Raw genomic sequence first — 17,532 nt, forward strand, 5'->3', positions numbered from 1 at the left:
GGATTAAAAGTGTGGATTATTGTAACCTGGATTAAAAGTGTGGATCAGTGTAGTGAAGCCTTCGTCTTCAACCATCGACAGAGGCCTCATGTCAGTGACGATCATTTAAGGATGTTTCAGTGAAGACAGCTGCTGCTGTGGGTCCATGATGTCTGTCCATCATGAAGGCTGTCATTGTTTGTTGTTGTTTTCTGGAATGAGAGTAAATATGTATTATATCATAATTTACAGCAACTCAAGAAACGCCTTGTTTCACTTACAGTGTTAGGTTCAGGCAAAAGTAGCTAAAAGAGCAATTAAACACACACACACACACACACACACACACATATAAAAAATAATTACACACATTTGAGTAGGTGTAATAAATTACTTTAATTCCTGTTTAAATGCAATTCATCCTGCCATACCTGCAGTGTCTTCAGACTTTGCCAGCAAATTAAAAGTTGAAGCTTAATCATTAAATTATTATCTTTGTGTTAGATTTATTTATAAATCACATTTAAACACTGATTGTACCAATTAAATTAAATAAAAAGTAACACACACGTTCTCTATCACCGTCATTAATCAACAAACAAACAAGCAAACAAACAGCTTCAGCTACAGACAGACTGACGTTACGTTTTCTCACTTGGAAACAGAACAATGTGTTAAATTGTAGAGACTCACCTGCAACACATGAAGAGTTGTATCAGCTGCAGCTCCTTCCTCCTCCTCGTGACTCCGACATGTTTACGTTTATATCTCCATGGTTCTCCCGTGTCGTGTCGGCGATTTTCAAAGTGGCATGTTTCTCATTTTTTATCTTAGTGAAGTTCTCCCACACTTTGGAGGACTTGGGTCGAACCGTTTTCGCTGCGTCGGTCATTTGTAAAATTTACTTATTTCCCTTTGAAAACACCGCCTCTGCTTTTCTTCCTCCTCCCCCCTCGCTCTGTTCAACTCGCGCGGCAGTTTTTTTTTTTTTTTTTTTCAAACTTTATTCAGTCAGTCAGCATTGACAATGAACTGCCCGTGAACAAAACGAAACGGCTCCGCAGCGCCGTGAAAGACGCATAATCGCGCGACACAACGAATTGATAACGAAATTCGTTGCCAACGCTTTTAATCATCGATTTTTATTGATTTTATCGATTCGTTGTTGCAGCCCTAGTCCCCAGTCTTACGACACCTGTTATCGGGGCGCTCGTGGAACCTGCCGTGGAGGGAGGACGCTCTCCTCCAGGTGGGAGGAGCGATCAGGAGTTACCCAGAATAGGCCAGCACCTTTGGTCTGGCTGCTGAGCGGATCCCTTTTGAGAGGATGGATCTCTCTCAAGATGTAGTGCGTACGATTCAGGATTCACGTGCTGCAACCACCACAGCGCTGTTCACATCAAGTGGACAGCTTTTCAGTGCTGCTGTACTGAGAAAGGTGTGGAGGCCATATCATGTCCACTTAGGTGGTGTGCCGTCCTTTCTGCAGCAACCAATGGACAGAAGTCTGGCGTTCAGCACAATTAAAGCGTACGCTGCGGCCATCTCTTCCTGTCACGATATTTTTGGGGACAGAGCAGCTTTTAATCATCCACTGATGAAACTTTTTGTAAAAGGTGTACAGAGAAGGCGTAGAGGCCACCTCCACTAGATGACGTGCTGTCTTTTCTGCAGCAGTCGATGGACAGAAATCTGGCGTTCAGCACGATTATCGTATGCTGCAGCCATTTTTTTCTTCTTGTCACGAAGTTGTCTGAGACAGAACAACCTTTAATCATCCTCTGATGGAGCGTTTTGTAAAAAGGTATATAGAGAATGTGTAGAGGCCACCTCATGTCCTCTAGGCGGTGCGCTGTCTTTTCTACAGCAGCTGATGGACAGAAATCTGGCGTTCAGCACGACTAAATGTACGCTGCAGCCATCTCTTCTTGTCACAAGGTTTTCGGGGTCAGAACAGCCTTTAATCATCTGCTGATGAAGCGTTTTTTAAAGGCGTTCAAGACGCAGGCCTGTTTTCATGCCCACTTGCTCCACAGTGGGATTTAGCGCTGGTCCTGCGAGCCTTGATCTAGGCTCCATCTGAGCTACTGAATCAGGTTCCAATTAAATTCTTGTCTCTTAAAACAGCTCTGCCGCTGGCTTTAACATCCGCTAAGAGGGTGAGAGATTATCTGCCCTCTCTGTTGCTCCGTCATGTCTTGGAACTCAGGCTGATGGCAGCTCAGCTGATCTAAGACCGAATCCAGTTTTTATGCCTAAACATCACAAGCTCTTTAAAGTAAGAGTGATATTGTTGGAGGGGTTTTTCCACTCTCCCCCCCCCCCCCCCCCCCACAATCAGAAGAAGAAGCAACTTTCCATCTTCTCTGTCCTGTGCGGGCATTGATGTGTTACATAGCGTGTTACCAATCAGTTAATTTGATTATAATCAGTTCACTTGTTATTATTAATCTGTTCATACTGTTCAGCCATGAATCAGTTGGTTCATGGCCCCCCTTTCTCAACATCTTTCCTCCCCGTTGAAAGTTTTCCGGAGCGTTCATGCATTCAGAACACATAGTTACACAACATGCGTCTGTGCATGGTACACATAATTACGCAATGCGTAATTACGCACATGGAGAGCTGAGTGACAAGACGTTTTCTGGGCAAGCTTCTGCTTCATACGGTGTTCGAATGGACCCAGTGAGGCGAGGACAACATCCGCTTCGCCCTTAACCCATCAGCGACAGCTCTTAAAGGGCTACACCTATACTCATAGAATCTGGGGTTGCAGTACGTAACCAACGTTTTGGCTGTACAGATATATTTTATGTTTTCTATCAACTTGATAGTTTTGACACAAGTTTACTTAACTTTATTGTAAGCTGTGAAGATTGTGACAGTACACAAGGGTTGCATTTATTTTATGTGATAAGCTTAAATGATATTTACAATGAGTCAGAGCTGGTGGCCCTAACAGGGCTTCTCTTATCAAGGATGCATTTATGTTCAGCTCTGCAGACACATAAAACACCTGTTAGAATCTCTCACCTCTCCCACAAAAAGTAACACAGTCCATAAAGTCTATACTGTTTTGTCTATGAGAATATGAACTCTGTGAACATATATTAAATGGTTATGGAGGTGTGTGCCACGGCGGCGCAGTTGTTAGAAATAGTGCCTCACTGCAAGAAGGTGACAGGTTTGCCTGCCTGCCTTTCTGTGTGCAGTTTGCATGTTCTCTCCGTGCTGCGTGGGTTTTCTCCAGGTACTCCTGTTTCCTCCCACAGACCAAAAACATGCATGTTATACTGATTGGTAACTCTAAATTGTCCCTAGGTGTGAGTGAGAGAGTAAAGGGATGTCTGTCTTGTTTGTCTTTATGCGTCCCTGTGTTGGACTTGCAACCTGTCCAGAGTGTACCCCGCCTCTCACACAGTGACTGCTGGAGATAGGCACCAGCTACTCCACGAGTTGGAAAGGAGAACACTTAAAATAAAATAGATGAATTTTTACCGAAGTTACTAGACAATCCAAAAACATGGATCTTCACCGCAATTTGATTCAGATTTGTGGTCTGTGATTCAGTGGTGATTTTAGCCTCTTTTTGGGGGTGCTCAAGCAACGTAAATTTTAACTCAGCACCCCTGAAAATTTAAGAAACCATCATTATGATTTTTTAAAGAAACTCTATTCTTCAATTGTTGACCAGGGGTGGGGGGAGGGGTGTTAGGATGCGTGAGAGAAGTGTGTTCTATTCACACAAGGAGAGCTGTTGGTCAGGCTACTTCTTGCTGTGCCATTAACTCTAAAATAGTTATTGGATCAAGTGTTTACTTTTGTAAGTAAACGTAGATATTTAACAACTCGTTAAAATACACCAGATTGCAGGAAATGTCATCTACTTTATTCAAAAGTTTCTGGGGGAGAACTCCCAGACCTCCCACACACACACACATTAAAAATGCATCTGATGCCAATGTTCTAGAATTGCGCCGCTCAAGGTGGCTGCATGTTGGAGCAGCTCTGTTACTTTCATTCTGAGATTTTGCTTTTGGAAACTTTTAATTCCTCTTTTTCTGGATGTAAATCACATTTTTTGGATGATTGTTTCCTCTTGTATCAGATGCTGTGCAGCTGGAAAGATTTTTTACTGAAACTTTTTTAGTTTTGGACATTTGTTATGATGCGTAACCATGGCAACAAGGCAGTTTTCTACAACCAACAGCAGCTGATTAACATCTCAAAAGCTCAAATAATATCTCAATGACAGCCCCAAATCTCAAATGAGTTGAAAAGAACATTCTGTGGACGCATTCTCATCTACCTGCCAGCTGTGCTCAAGTGCCTGACGAATGAGATCCTGGAACTAGCAGGAAACACGGCTCATGACAGCGGAAGGACAGGATCGTCCCTCGGCACCTACAGTTGGCTGTCCGCAGTGACGAGGAGCTCGGCAGACTGCTGGGAGGAGTGGCCATCGCTCTGAGAGGAGTTCTGCCCGGCATTCGGGCGGTCCTACAGCCCAGGGGAACCGAGAGGCCAGCTGAGTCTGGGTGGACGGATTGGATGGCATCTGCAGCCAGTTTCTTAGGATCCACTGTGGGATGGACCTTTACAAGAGATCCTTCCTGTCTACAGCCATCAGTATCTATAACATTTTTTTAATGAAATGAGGATAATGAGTTACAACAACAAATAATTTCCCTTTGGGATTAACAAAGTGAATGGTGTACCACAAGGCTCAGTCTTAGGACCCACCCTCTTTACAATCTACATACATAATGTAGGTAAAAACATCCCTAATGCATCCTTACATTTCTATGCTGATGACACAGTTGTTTATTGTCGAGCTAAAACTGTTGCTAAGGCTTTCCAGCTTTTGAAATCTGCATTCAACATCATTCAGACAGATTTGTTCCGCCTCAAACTTGTCCTAAATGCTGACAAAACCAAAGGGATGCTTGTTTCAAATAGGAAGTCGGTCCCAGCAGTTCTTCCTCCGATTTTATCCTCAAATGATGTCCCGATTGAGTTTGTTGATTCCTATAAATATTTAGGTATCTTGGTCGACTCGCATCTCTCTTTTAAGCTCCATGTGGAAAACTTGGTAAAGAAACTGAAAGTTAAACTGGGTTTCTTTTTCAGAAATAGATCCTGTCTAATCCTGAATGCTAGGAAACGCCTTGTATCTGTGACTTTCCTTCCCTCCATTGATTATGGTGACATTATTTACATGAACGCTCCTACAAGAACCCTGCAGATGTTGGATGCTGTCTATCATGGTGCACTAAGATTCATAACTGGCTGTGATTATCGTACCCACCACTGCACCCTGTATTCACTGGTTAACTGGACATCATTAACTTCACGCAGACTCTCCCACTGGTACATTTTCATCTTTAAATCACTTCTTGGTCTGTTGCCTTCATACATCTCCTCTTACATGTCTCTGCGTGAGTGCAGCTACGGAGTGCACTCTCAGGACATTATTACCTGCAGTGTTCCCTCAATGAGGACTGAACTAGACAAAAGGCCTTCTCCTACTCCGCTCCTGTTTCCTGGAATACCTTACAAAAACAATTGAAGCCCTCGACCTTGACCTCTCTAAGTGGCTTTAAGAATCTGTTGGACTCCTGGCAGGGACCAATGCAGACATGTTCCTGTTTTTAGTTTTCTACATTTGCCTTATAATCTAGCTGTTTTTTTTGTTTTGTTACCTTTTTCTTTTAGCCATCCTATTTGTTATAAAAAAAAAAAACTTAAAAAAAAAACTGTAGTATGACTTTTTATAACTGTTTATTGTTGTCGCTGTTGTCTATTGTTGTCGTCATTCCTTGTTGAAATCCGGTCTCTCTTGTAAATGAGTCCTCGAGGCTCAATGGGATTTACCTGTCTAAATAAAGATTGAATGAAAAAAAGTGTTTTTGAATTGATTTTGAATTTAATTGAATGGCCACTGTGTTGTTCAAGCCAAAAGCATTGTCCGCTTGGGGGCTAAGCACCCAGATTGGCACATTTTGCAATTGCCGCTGCTGTAATCTAACAAAAAGCAACTTCTCATACAACAACAGCAACAAAAAGCCACATCGTTGTCAGTCATAAAATTAACCATGTGCATTTTAGGCTTGTTAATCAAACAGATCTCTGTTTGCATTCAAGGCTGGTTATTTTGCTACGCCTACTACACAAATACTGATCCTCAGTGATACAGGCAGGGTGAAATCTACAGGCTTGCTCTGATTAACTCTGAAACTGTGTGAACGCAGGGTGATTTTTCAAGTTTTTCCCAAATTTATTTTGAAGGCATGAGCATGAGGTTGTAAAGAGTTTAAAACTCTGCAGCGAAGCTCCTAACTAGAAAAAAAAAATCTTAAATTAGGATTTGTTTTTATTTATTTATTTACAATTTTGAATTCTGTTTTTATTATATGGCTTTGTATTTTATTGTGAAGCACTTTTTAATATAATTCTGTGAAAGCTGCTGTTTAAATAAACTTATATGGACCTCAGCACAGGAAGTGGGACATGCTACTGTTATTGATTTAACCAGTAAAAATAAGCATTGCCGGTACATGAGATGTAAACATGCTTTGCTTTCTGAATTCTCTTTATTATATGATCTTTTATTGGATTCTTTATTCCTGTGTGTAGTGGTGTCCTCCATGTCGAGCTTTACTGCCTGAATTGAGAAAAGCTTCGGTCCAGTTGGCTGGACAGATCAGGTTTGGTACTCTGGACTGTACCATCCATCACAACTTGTGCTCCACAGTAAGTCCCATGATCCTCTGGACTAAACAAATGATTTTAAGATGAGCTGCAACATCAACCAGCCACTCACTTCGGCCTCTCTGTGCATCTCAGTATAATATTCAAGCTTATCCCACCACGGTGATCTTTAACGGCTCCTCTGTTCATGAGTATGAAGGGCATCACTCAGCTGACGGCATCCTGGAGTTCATACAGGTAAGTTTTAAAGCTGTCATGTTCGAAACCACGAGAGATGCCTATCTTCATCTTAATTTTTTCATAGCATCTGTGTTGGTAGTGTTGGCAAGGCATTTATCTGTTTCTGCAGGATCTGGTCAGTCCATCTGTGGTGGTCCTGGACCCCTCCAGCTTTACAGAAAGAGTAAAAGGTAAAAATGCCCCTGAAATTATTGAGCAGCCCCTCCAACCGTATAACCTACCCCAGAAATTCTGTTGTTTTTAGTATCTGCATTAAATTGTTGCCATAACTTCCGGACTACTGAGTAGGGGTGGGTGATATGGCTCAAATAAAATATCCTGATATTTCAGCACATTCTGACAATAACAATAAATTTTGTGATGTAACAAAAAAACAAACAAATCATAGTTATTCATTTGACAAAATTAACTTAATATGTTGCTTTGCAGTATTTTATAAAAACTAAAAAAAAAAAAACAAGGGTTAAAAGTATTCAGTCTCAAAGTATAAAAATTAAAAAGGATCCTTTTTGTTATTTATATTGAATAAAGTCTGCACAAAATGTAGATCAACAAAATCCACCACAAAAACTAAAGTGCAGCTGCAATTCCCCCCCACCCCCAAAATAAAAATTAACGCTTAAGATGGGGTGGGGGGTGTTCGGTTCGGTAGTTCAGCGCGCTTGGTGCTGTTATCAGCTGCAGGAGGAAGCTTATCCTGCAGTGTGGGCTGCACAAAGGTGCAGGAGGTGCTAAATAATTTTAAATAATTTATTTTAAATAAAAATTCAATGCCGATCGTGTGGGTCATCCATCAATCAGCCAATTGTGTGTCATGTCTAATGTTATTTTGAAAAACCACGATAGAACGAGTCCGTGAGAAACGAACCGCAAATTAGTGAGGGACTACTGTAAATGTTTATGGGCACCAGTGACCCCCCGTGACCTGAAAAGGAAGAAGTGTGTAAAGATGATGGATGGATGAAGGCTTTTGAAAGAGTTACAACTTATTGTTCTTCAATAGTTTAAAACTAAAAACTTAAGACACTGACCTCTACTTTCAAATGACCAGAATAGCTCTTTAATGAACACACTTGGAGCTCAGAACACGATCTGAGGTGTAAACAGATGTTTGGTTTGTGTTGCAGGTCGAGCTGGCGAACAGATCTGGGCTGTGGATTTCTACGCTCCCTGGTGTGGTCCCTGTCAGGCTCTGATGCCTGAGTGGAGGCGCATGGCCCGGGTATCACACACACACACGCCCCCCCCCAACACACACACACACACACTGTAAATACTGCTTTAGAAAAAGTGGTGTTGTTCTGAAAATGCAAATGTTCGTCTGTTTGTGGTTCACTTGTCTTCAAAGAGGAAACCTAACCTGAGGCCATCTCTCCTCACAGATGCTGTCGGGTCAGATCCTGGTTGGCTCAGTTGACTGTCAGCGCTTCCAGACATTCTGTCAGAGTCAGGGTGTGAGGGCGTACCCTGAAATCCGTCTGTACACTGGAAACGCCAAACAGCAAGACCGCTACACGTATGTTGTTCTTTTTACATGGACTTTGTGTGAAACAGCTCCAGAAGACTTTAGATTAAAAGAAGACGAGAGGCGCTAAGTAAAGATATAAATAACTGATCATTTTGTTAATTGATAAGATATTGACCCCAACAACATTCGACACCCTCTTCTGTTGTTGCTGTCTTGAAGTGGAGGGTTTAAATCTGTGCTGTGTGCAGGACTTACAATGGCTGGCACCGAGACGCACAGTCACTCCGATCATGGGCTCTCAGGTGAGGCTAAGTCCTGTTTGACTGTATTTTTCTCCACTCTTCATTATTTTTTGTCTTTTTTTTTTGTCTATTTTTCACCTTCCTTGTTTATTGCCCCATGGGTGTGTTTTTGTTTGTGTGTCTGTTTGCAAAATGTCTTGTGAACCTTTGAATGGGTTCCAATGAAACAGAAAGTAGGCATTTTGGGGGGTAAATCGGATCATGGTCACAGGGTTCTGTACAAGGAATTAACTTTTGAGGTCGCCCCAGTTTAAGAGGGCCACCAAGGGCTACTTGATCTTTTACAACACAAAGATGGCTGCACCTGTCAAATGTATAGATATTTAGCTGAGTTTGATTTTGTGGTACTGAGAGACCATTACTAACAGACTTCAAACTCGAACAGATCTTCCAGTATTGCACATAATGTCAATATAATGTCAGCTTTTCTCTTGATTTCATTTCACACTTTCTCTTCCTTGTTAATTTTTTTCTCCTTTGCTTCTTTTATTTGTTTTTCTTTTATTCCATCATTATTTTCTCATATGTTACGCATATGTTTATTTTCCTTTCTTCTCATCCCTCCTGTTCATCTTTCGGTAATGAACCAGTGTCTGAGTTTGACTTGTCTAGTAGCTTCTTGTTCAAGCTGAGTGTGTGTGTGTGTGTGTGTGTGTGTGTGTGTCCAGTGCTTTGCCTCGATCTTCAGTGGACCTGACTCCAGACACCTTCAGGTCTCAGATTCTGTTGGGTCGTGATCACTGGGTTCTGGATTTTTATGCTCCTTGGTGTGGACCTTGTCAGCACTTTGCCCCAGAGTTTGAGGTCCTGGCTCGGGTTAGGAACTTTTTTTCTTTGTAAACTTTGATTTATTGAAGTTGTGGGCTGTAACATGAAACATTACTGAGCTTCTCTGTGTGGAAGAGCTTCTTCAGAAGATGTTTGTTGTTTGACTGACAGATACTTAAAGGGGAGGTCCGAGCAGGCAAGATAGACTGTCAGGCTCATTATCAGACCTGTCAGTCAGCTGGAATCACTGCCTACCCAACGGTCCGATTTTACTCATACCTGGGAACAAAGAGGGTAAGACCCCCCCACACACACACACACTCACACACTTCACTAGGTTATTTTTTCTTATTTATTTATTTCAGGTGAGTTTTCAAAAGCACTACAAATATTTGCTGGGCTTCTAAACTTCCTCATCGACACAGAGTCTTGTAATCCTATCACTTGAATTTTGAACCTGTTGGAAAAAAATTGTGCAATAATTTTTCTGTTAAAATAGTTGTGTACGTCTTGATATAGGTGAAGGTGGGCAACAAAGTAATATGCAAGGGCCAGAACACAATTTTGCAATAAGAGAAATTGCATTTCTTGTGAAAATACCGTGTGAATGCTTATTGCAAAAGAGCTTGCTGAAAACAGCTGAAATTGGCTAAAAACATGCTGAAATATAGCTGAAATTGAAGAACAAGTCTAAATGAACTGAAATAAAAAATGGAAAGAACACATATTTGATGAATTAGGCTTAAATAAGCAGAAATTAGCAGGAAAAAAAGGAATTTATCAAAAAAAAAAAAGGCTGACTTTAGTAAAAACAAAAACTGAAATTAGCAAAAAATAGCTGAAAAGTACAGCTAGCTAAAAAGGCAGAAAGAAGCTTAATTTACCAGAATGACGTGGAGAGCACACAGTTTTTCCCAATTAGGCTGAAAGAAGCAGAAATGAGCAGGAAAAAGTAGAACTTACCTGGAAAAAGCTGAGAGTAGCAAAAAAAAAACAGCTGCAAAGTAGCTAAAAATGCAAAAACAAGCTTGAATTACCAGAAGGAATTGGGGAGAGCACATTTTTGCTGAATTAGTCTAAAAAAAGTTGAAATGAGTGCAAAAAAATGCAGAATTAGCTGAAAAAGCTTAAATTAGCATAAAACAGCTAAATAGTATCTAAAATTGTAGAAAATGCTGAAACTTGCAGAAATAAGTTGAAAGGCGCATAACAAGCTGAAATTAGCAGAGAGAAGTTAGAAGAAGCACAAAAATGTTGTAGTTAGCAAAAATAATCTGAAAGAAGCACAAAATTGCTAAAAAAAAAAAAAAAACCTGCCGAAATTAGCCGAAAATTTTTTAAATTTGCACAAGGAAACTGAAAGAAGCTGAACCAGCTGGTTTGGTGGGTCCAGTGCAGCTTGACTGCATCCGCTGGGCGCCAATCAGATCAAAACTTTACCTCTAGTTTTTCCAGAAGGAAAATGGGGCTTCTGGGAGGGGCCCTGTTGCCTTCTGGGAAATGTGGTTGTTATGAGCAGGAATACAGTGGAGGCTTACTGAGAGAAAACGGTTACGTACTGTAACCCCAGATTCTATGAGTATAGGCACAGCCCTTTAAGGTTATGGCTAGTGGGTTTATCCCTTCGCGCGCAGCGCAGCACTGAAAACTTTAGTCCACGCCCACCTGCTGTGTGGGCCTCACCCCCGGTCCGTATAAATTACGGTGAGTCCGGGTAATCGGCTCCCAAATAGCTTTTTTCTTCAGCCATTTAGGAACCAGTGAGGCCCAGAACTTAAAGGGCTGCGCCTATACTCATAGAATCTGGGGTTACAGTACGTAACCAACGTTCTATTTCGTATAGGCTTCGCCCTTTAAGGCTATCGCTAGTGGGCTAAAGGTGAAGCAGGATGCAGTCTATGCCTCACTGGGTCCACTCAGACACAACATGAAGCACCTGCTTGCACAAAAAAACATTTCACACTGCGTAATTGCATGTTCCATGCGCAGGAGCGCACTGGAGAAACGATCTCTGGTGAGGAAAAAGGCTAAGATAGCAGACCTGCTGCTGTGAATAGGAACAATGGAGGATACGAATTGTAACAGTGTAATGATGAACAGAGCAGACCAACAGCTCCTCAGGATGAAACGATTAATAACGATAAAATCAGCAGTCATGAACTTGTGACCGATAGTAAATATCTCACACTGCGACTGCATGCAGGCAGGTGTGAGCTCAAAAGTGAGGCTCCATGAAACAAATAATAATCATTCTGTCAGAACCCTGAGAACAGAATGGGTCATGGAGAAAGTAGAAACATCACGTAGATAAAAAACAAATAATTGAACATGGCGATGACCAGGCAGCCACCATACAAATATCCTCCACTTTCATCCCTCCATGCAGAGCATGAAAACCCTCTGGTGGAATGTGCTGAGATTCTCTGGAGGATCCAGTCCAGATGAACTGTAAGCTTCAGAAATATCCTCACACAACCAGTGTGAGAGGCGCTGGGTGGATAGAGGACGTCCTGAAGAGCTGTCCCGGTAATGCACGAACATACGCTGAAAGCGGCGCAGTGCGGCTGTGTGCGCCACGTAACATGAAAATGTGCGCATGGGACAGAAGGAGGTGAGATGTTGCTTCCTCTTCAGAATTATGAGGAAGAGGATAAAACCCATCCAAGGTTATCACTCTCGATCTGAATGAGCTTGTGATGTTTTTCAGAGCAGGGTTAAAACGCAGTACAGCTGAACTGCTGTCAGCATGAATTCTGAGGCATGAGGGAGCAACAGAGAGAGCAGACAATCACTCACTCTCTTTGCCGACGTCAAAGCTAACAGCAGGGCTGTTTTAAATGACAGAAATTTAAGTAAAACCTGATCTAATGGCTCAGAAGGAGTTTTGATCAGAGCGTGCAGGACCATCATTAGGTCTCACTGTGGAGCTAGTGGACGTGACACCGGTCTGTGTCTCCGTACATCTTTCAGGAAACGCTTCATCAACGGGTGATTAAGAACTGTTCTGTCACCGAAGCCCTTGTGACAGGAAGAAATAGCTGCAGCATAAGTTTTAATTGTGCTGAACGCGAGATCTCTGTCCATCAGCTGCTGCAGAAATGACAGCACGCCACCTAGTGGACATGAGATGGCCTCCACGCCTTTCTCTACGCACCAGCGCTGAAAAACTGTCCACTTGATGTGTACAGCGTTGTGGGGGAAGCCGCTCGTGCGCCCTGAAACGTACGCACCACATCCTGTGGGAGGCCCATCTTTTCTAAACGGATCCGTTCCGCGGACAGACCCAAAAATGCTGACCTATTTCTGGGTAACTCCTGATCGCTCTTCCTGCCTGGAGGAGAGCGCCCCCCCCACACACACACACACACACAACAGTTTCCACGGCCAACCAGATATCAGTCGCTGCAGATTCGGGAACCACTTATGCATGCGCTTATGCATTCGGGAGCTACGAGGATGACTGACGGTTCTTCCTCCCAGACCCGGTCCAAGGTCCATTATATCAGCAGGACTGGAGGGAACGCATAAAGGAGCATTTCTGGCCACGGGTTGTGAGTGAAGGTGTCCACTCCTAATGGTGGGTCGTCTCGTGGGCTCAGTGAGAACCATAATTGACACTGGGTGTTCTCCCATGTGGCGGATAGATCCACTGCTGCTCAGCCAAACCTGCTCCAAATCCGAGAAATCAGCTTGGGATGGAGGCTCCAGTCTTTGTGGCGGGGACCGCCCCTCGACATGATATCTGCTCACCTGTTCAGGACGCTGGGAATGTACACTGGTCTGATGGAGAGCAGGTTTTTGTGTGCCCAACACAACAGCTGTTTCGCGATGCGTAACAGTTGGGCTGAGCGCACGTCTCCCTGACGGTTTATGTAAGCTGCCGTCACTTTTGTTGTCTGTGTGGATCAGAACATGCTGATCCCGCAGCAGGGGCAAAATGCTGAGTCATGTTTCAGACCGTGAAACATTCTAGCACATTTATGTGATGTGACATGTGGTCCAGCCACTGTGCTCCCACTGCTTGGGGACAGACACATTCCTCCCAGCTTGACAGGAACGCATCTGTGAAAACTGACGTTTGACGTAGGCCTGCTGATGGGAACTCTCTCTGATCGAATGAGAGGGTTTCCCAAGTGATTCAGATCGGTTCTCACGGAGGGGGGCACAAAGATAATCCACCTCTTCTGGTGCACAGGATCTATGCGCAGGCAGGCAAACCATCTATGAAGGCGTATCATGTGAAGTAGGCCCAGCGGAACCACGATGTGGGCCGCTGACATCATCCCAAGAGTCACATGACAGGCAGAACTGTCACTATGCTTTAGGTTTTGACACGGCGGAGCTGAGCTGATAGAGCTTTGGCTCTCAGCTGTGATAAACGGGCTCTCATTGTAGTTGAGTTTAGCTCCACTTCCAGATAAACAATCATCTGGGATGGACGAACGGAAGTTTTTCCCAGTTTATAGAAACCCCAGGTTTAGCAGGTGTAAAACTAGCGTTTTGGTCTGTGCGACTGCTTTCTAACTGGACCAAGCTAATAAGAGCAGATCGTTCAGATAAAAAGAATTCTCATTCCTGCCATGTGTAACAACTGCAGAGCCGTCTCCAAGCATTTCGAGAACATGCGTGGGGTGTTTCAGAATGATGGAAATGTGAAAATATGCGCCCTTCAGATCTATAGAGGTGAAAACCAGTCGTTCTGGTGAAGTTCTCCAGCAGCTGTTTGTCAGCATGTGGAATTGTCTCCCCATGATCAAATTGCTGAACATGAACAGGTCGAGAATGGGTCTCATCCTTCCGTTTTTTTAATCAAAACTAGGAAGTAATGGGAGGAAAAAACCCTATATTTTCCTCTCCGTTGGGAACTCTGGAAAATCATGTTTTTCGTCAGAAATTCCTGAACTTCTGACTGGAGAGACGAGCTCTGTTCTGGAGAAGACAGAACCGTCCCTATAATCCCTCTGAATGGTGGGGGTTGAGCTGCGAACTGCAGCATGTACCCCCTGCTGATCAGACTGTCTGTCCATCTGTCCAGGGAACACACTCGTTGCCACTCTAACGCACAGAGAGCAGGCACTCATTTGTGTTGTGTCATGTTTCTCATGAACGTCGACCAGACTAAAAAGCCTTACTGCCATCACTCGCTCTTGAGATTCTCTGGGGGAACACAAGGGGGGCTCCGACAGAAACAATGGCTGCATTTGTGCCTTTGTGCTGAGCCCAGGCTGCGGTCTCACATAGAGCTGAGGTGAGCCGAGAGTGAGCTGCCATTTCGGTGGAGGCTGCAGCTGCCATGGAAAAACACGTTTACTCCCTCTGCGCTGTGACTAGGCAGAAAACAGCAGAAATTAAAAACGGGCTTTGGCTGAACACGAGGGATTTTACCGGATTCGGTCTGCTGAAAAAATTTCTACTAAATGAGATTTAACAAGTTAAATCATGGGGGTGGACTTAGTTTTTCATTCACAGCTTTTTATTTTGGTGTCATATTTGATTAGTGTTTAATGATTTGGTGGCCTACGTTGTGTGTCTTTGTACACAAGATTAGATATGAATAATTTTTGAACCTGATAAATCCCAGATCAGTGTTTTCCATAGGTAACTTGCCATGGTGGATGGTGGGACGCTCATGTCCATAATTGTTGTTGATGGGGGGGGTTCAGTGTGAGGGAAGCAGGGCATTGTGAGCGCTGCCTTTAACTTTTAGCTAGCATGCCTGTATTGCGCGCTACATCAGTGCTGACAGGTGGGGGGTGGGGTTGAGGGGCGCACGCATTTCGGTTCGGTGGGCGGGGTGCCTCGCTTGTATAATATCAGGGGAAACACTGCAGATAATAATCATGTTCTGATTCATAAAACCCAAAAATTAAAAGAGGATGCCGTTTCTTTTTTCATAATAAGAATCTATTTTGAGAATCATGCAAGATAATAAGAAGTGAGTTATGAACAAACAGGATGTTTTTTTTATTTACTTGAGATTAGAACTCATGGGTACTCGTACTAGATTTAATAGATTTAATGGGAAAACTCTGAACTCTGACCTCAGAGCAGTGGAGCAGCTTTTTGCTGACTGGTTCGTGTTTGATGAGCTGTGTAAAAATCAGATGGAAAATGCATTAAATTTGTATGTCTGTGTTATGGCAGCCTGAACAAGGCGGAGAGCACATCAATAGTCGGGACGCAAATACAATTGCTGACATCATCAGACATCGTCTGGAACAGCTGTCACCACGGTTACACAGCACAACAAGGGTAACTTTCTTTCCTGCTGAAATTCTAACCAAAGCAGAAGCAAACCTTGACTAAGACATTTTTTAAATTGTTTTGTAGGATGAGCTCTGATGAAGGAGGCTGCTGTGTGAAATACGACAGATCTGATTGGTCAGAGAGGGATGTAGGTGGATTTGATTGGTCCAGAGAGTTGATCAGTCAGCCAACACTCTGAGAGGACTTCAGCTGGAACACAGAGGCACGCACTGACTGCTACAGCTGTGATCCTCAATGAAATGAACACTTTTGCCTTGTTTTTATTTGCTTTTATTTTGTCTCCATTGTTTGTATTTACTCTATGAAGTAAAATTGTGGGACACTGGGATACTGTTTATGTTACTGCATACAATCGCACACAGAACCAAATCATGACATATTATTGTAAATTAGTGTTCTTATTGGAACGATTTAAGAATAAAACACATTACAATATTTTCCAAATCACTTTTTAAAACTTTTGTGTCTGTATTGTGTTTATTAAAAAGGTAATTTAAGATGATAAGATTTTAACAGCAGAAAATGGAGGAACAAATTTATCAACCTAACTAAAAAGTTGTTTTGTTCATGGTTCTAGCAGCTTAAAGGGATAGTTCAGATCTTTTGAAGGTCTGTTCTGTGGGAAAGTTACGAACAAAAATATCTTGCTGCTTGTTGGGAGCTTTTTAAATGACCGATTGGAGAAAGGGAGAGGAAATCTGACAGGACTGAATGTGCCATTATCAACGTGGATGGTGCCGTCTTAAAATAACTATGGTAATCTCGTGATATAGGGGCTCATTCAGTGTTTTTTAAAACAATGTTTTTATTGCAGGAAACTACATCACATTATTTACATAAACTTCTGTGGTTAATTGCACGTGCACTAGTAAGCTGTAGACAAGTGCATGCCTGGAAGTACATCAGATCTTGTGTATTATTTCTGCCAGATTAATGCTATAATGTCAACATGATGATGGTGTAAAGGTTTATAAAATAATGCTCATATGAACTTTCGTGAAATTTCAAAGATTGGAGTCATTTTGAAATGACAGAAAATTAAACTTGAAATTGGTCCACTAATACCTTGTCAATGCAATAAGGGCGGGGCCATTTCCAAAGCGGGCTGCTGCCATGTTTAAACAAGGTTTTATGAGAACATTGTTTTAAAAACATTTTCACTGCTATCAGTTTTTCATTACACGTACTTGGTTCTTTTAGCCAAAATATGATATTCTTGTAGGAAGTTGGCTGCACAGGATGTTCTACAGCTAGCTGCTGCTGCTGCTATGTGCACTTGCACATAACCATAGACTTCTATGTAAATAACCATAAAATGTAAGCATAAGAGCTGTTTAAGGGTCATGAACCATTTTCACAAACTGCTATGAAATCGACTTAGGTATTTAGCCATACTCAGACTAGCCATTATTAGTCCATCAGTGTGGTCAGAATTATGCCGTATTTCTCCAAAATGAGCTTGTTTAAAGAGCTGTCTGCCAGCAGGGGTCACATACTTTATATTACCCGTTTTTAAACGAGTCTTCATGAGCACAGGCTGCAGCAACAAAACAAGTGAAAATGTAGAATTTTTTTTGCTGTGTAAAAATGTGCCCATAAAAACACCATCAAGTGACCCCGGTATTATAGAATATATTTTTTAAATCTACTAACGGGATTATCTTCAGAAATAATCATTTTAATATTCTTTCAATTTGACAATTTTTTCTCTAACGGCTGCCATAGTGCTGGGAAATTCCTTGTATAATGTTTGGCATCATTGTGAAGCTTAAGAAGTTCCTGATGACATCACTCCAG

General features: G+C 42.4%; 1 protein-coding gene across 1 annotated transcript in view; it reads left to right on the forward strand.

Annotated features, from left to right (window-relative positions):
• The window catches only part of dnajc10 (DnaJ (Hsp40) homolog, subfamily C, member 10), a 41,464-nt gene extending 25,218 nt beyond the window's left edge, over window positions 1-16,246 (forward strand). Inside the window, exons 16-25 of the mRNA XM_037686623.1 lie at window positions 6,616-6,732; window positions 6,826-6,927; window positions 7,040-7,100; window positions 8,058-8,152; window positions 8,313-8,446; window positions 8,647-8,700; window positions 9,369-9,516; window positions 9,640-9,762; window positions 15,613-15,720; window positions 15,799-16,246. Coding sequence (XP_037542551.1) covers window positions 6,616-6,732; window positions 6,826-6,927; window positions 7,040-7,100; window positions 8,058-8,152; window positions 8,313-8,446; window positions 8,647-8,700; window positions 9,369-9,516; window positions 9,640-9,762; window positions 15,613-15,720; window positions 15,799-15,810 — 954 coding nt within the window. The 3' untranslated portion in view covers window positions 15,811-16,246. The remainder of the gene's footprint in view (window positions 1-6,615; window positions 6,733-6,825; window positions 6,928-7,039; window positions 7,101-8,057; window positions 8,153-8,312; window positions 8,447-8,646; window positions 8,701-9,368; window positions 9,517-9,639; window positions 9,763-15,612; window positions 15,721-15,798) is intronic.
• The last annotated feature ends 1,286 nt before the right edge of the window (window positions 16,247-17,532 follow it).

Source organism: Nematolebias whitei, chromosome 13, assembly GCF_014905685.2.
Source record: "Nematolebias whitei isolate Nwh7 chromosome 13, NemWhi1, whole genome shotgun sequence".
Taxonomy (NCBI): Eukaryota; Metazoa; Chordata; class Actinopteri; order Cyprinodontiformes; family Rivulidae; genus Nematolebias; species Nematolebias whitei.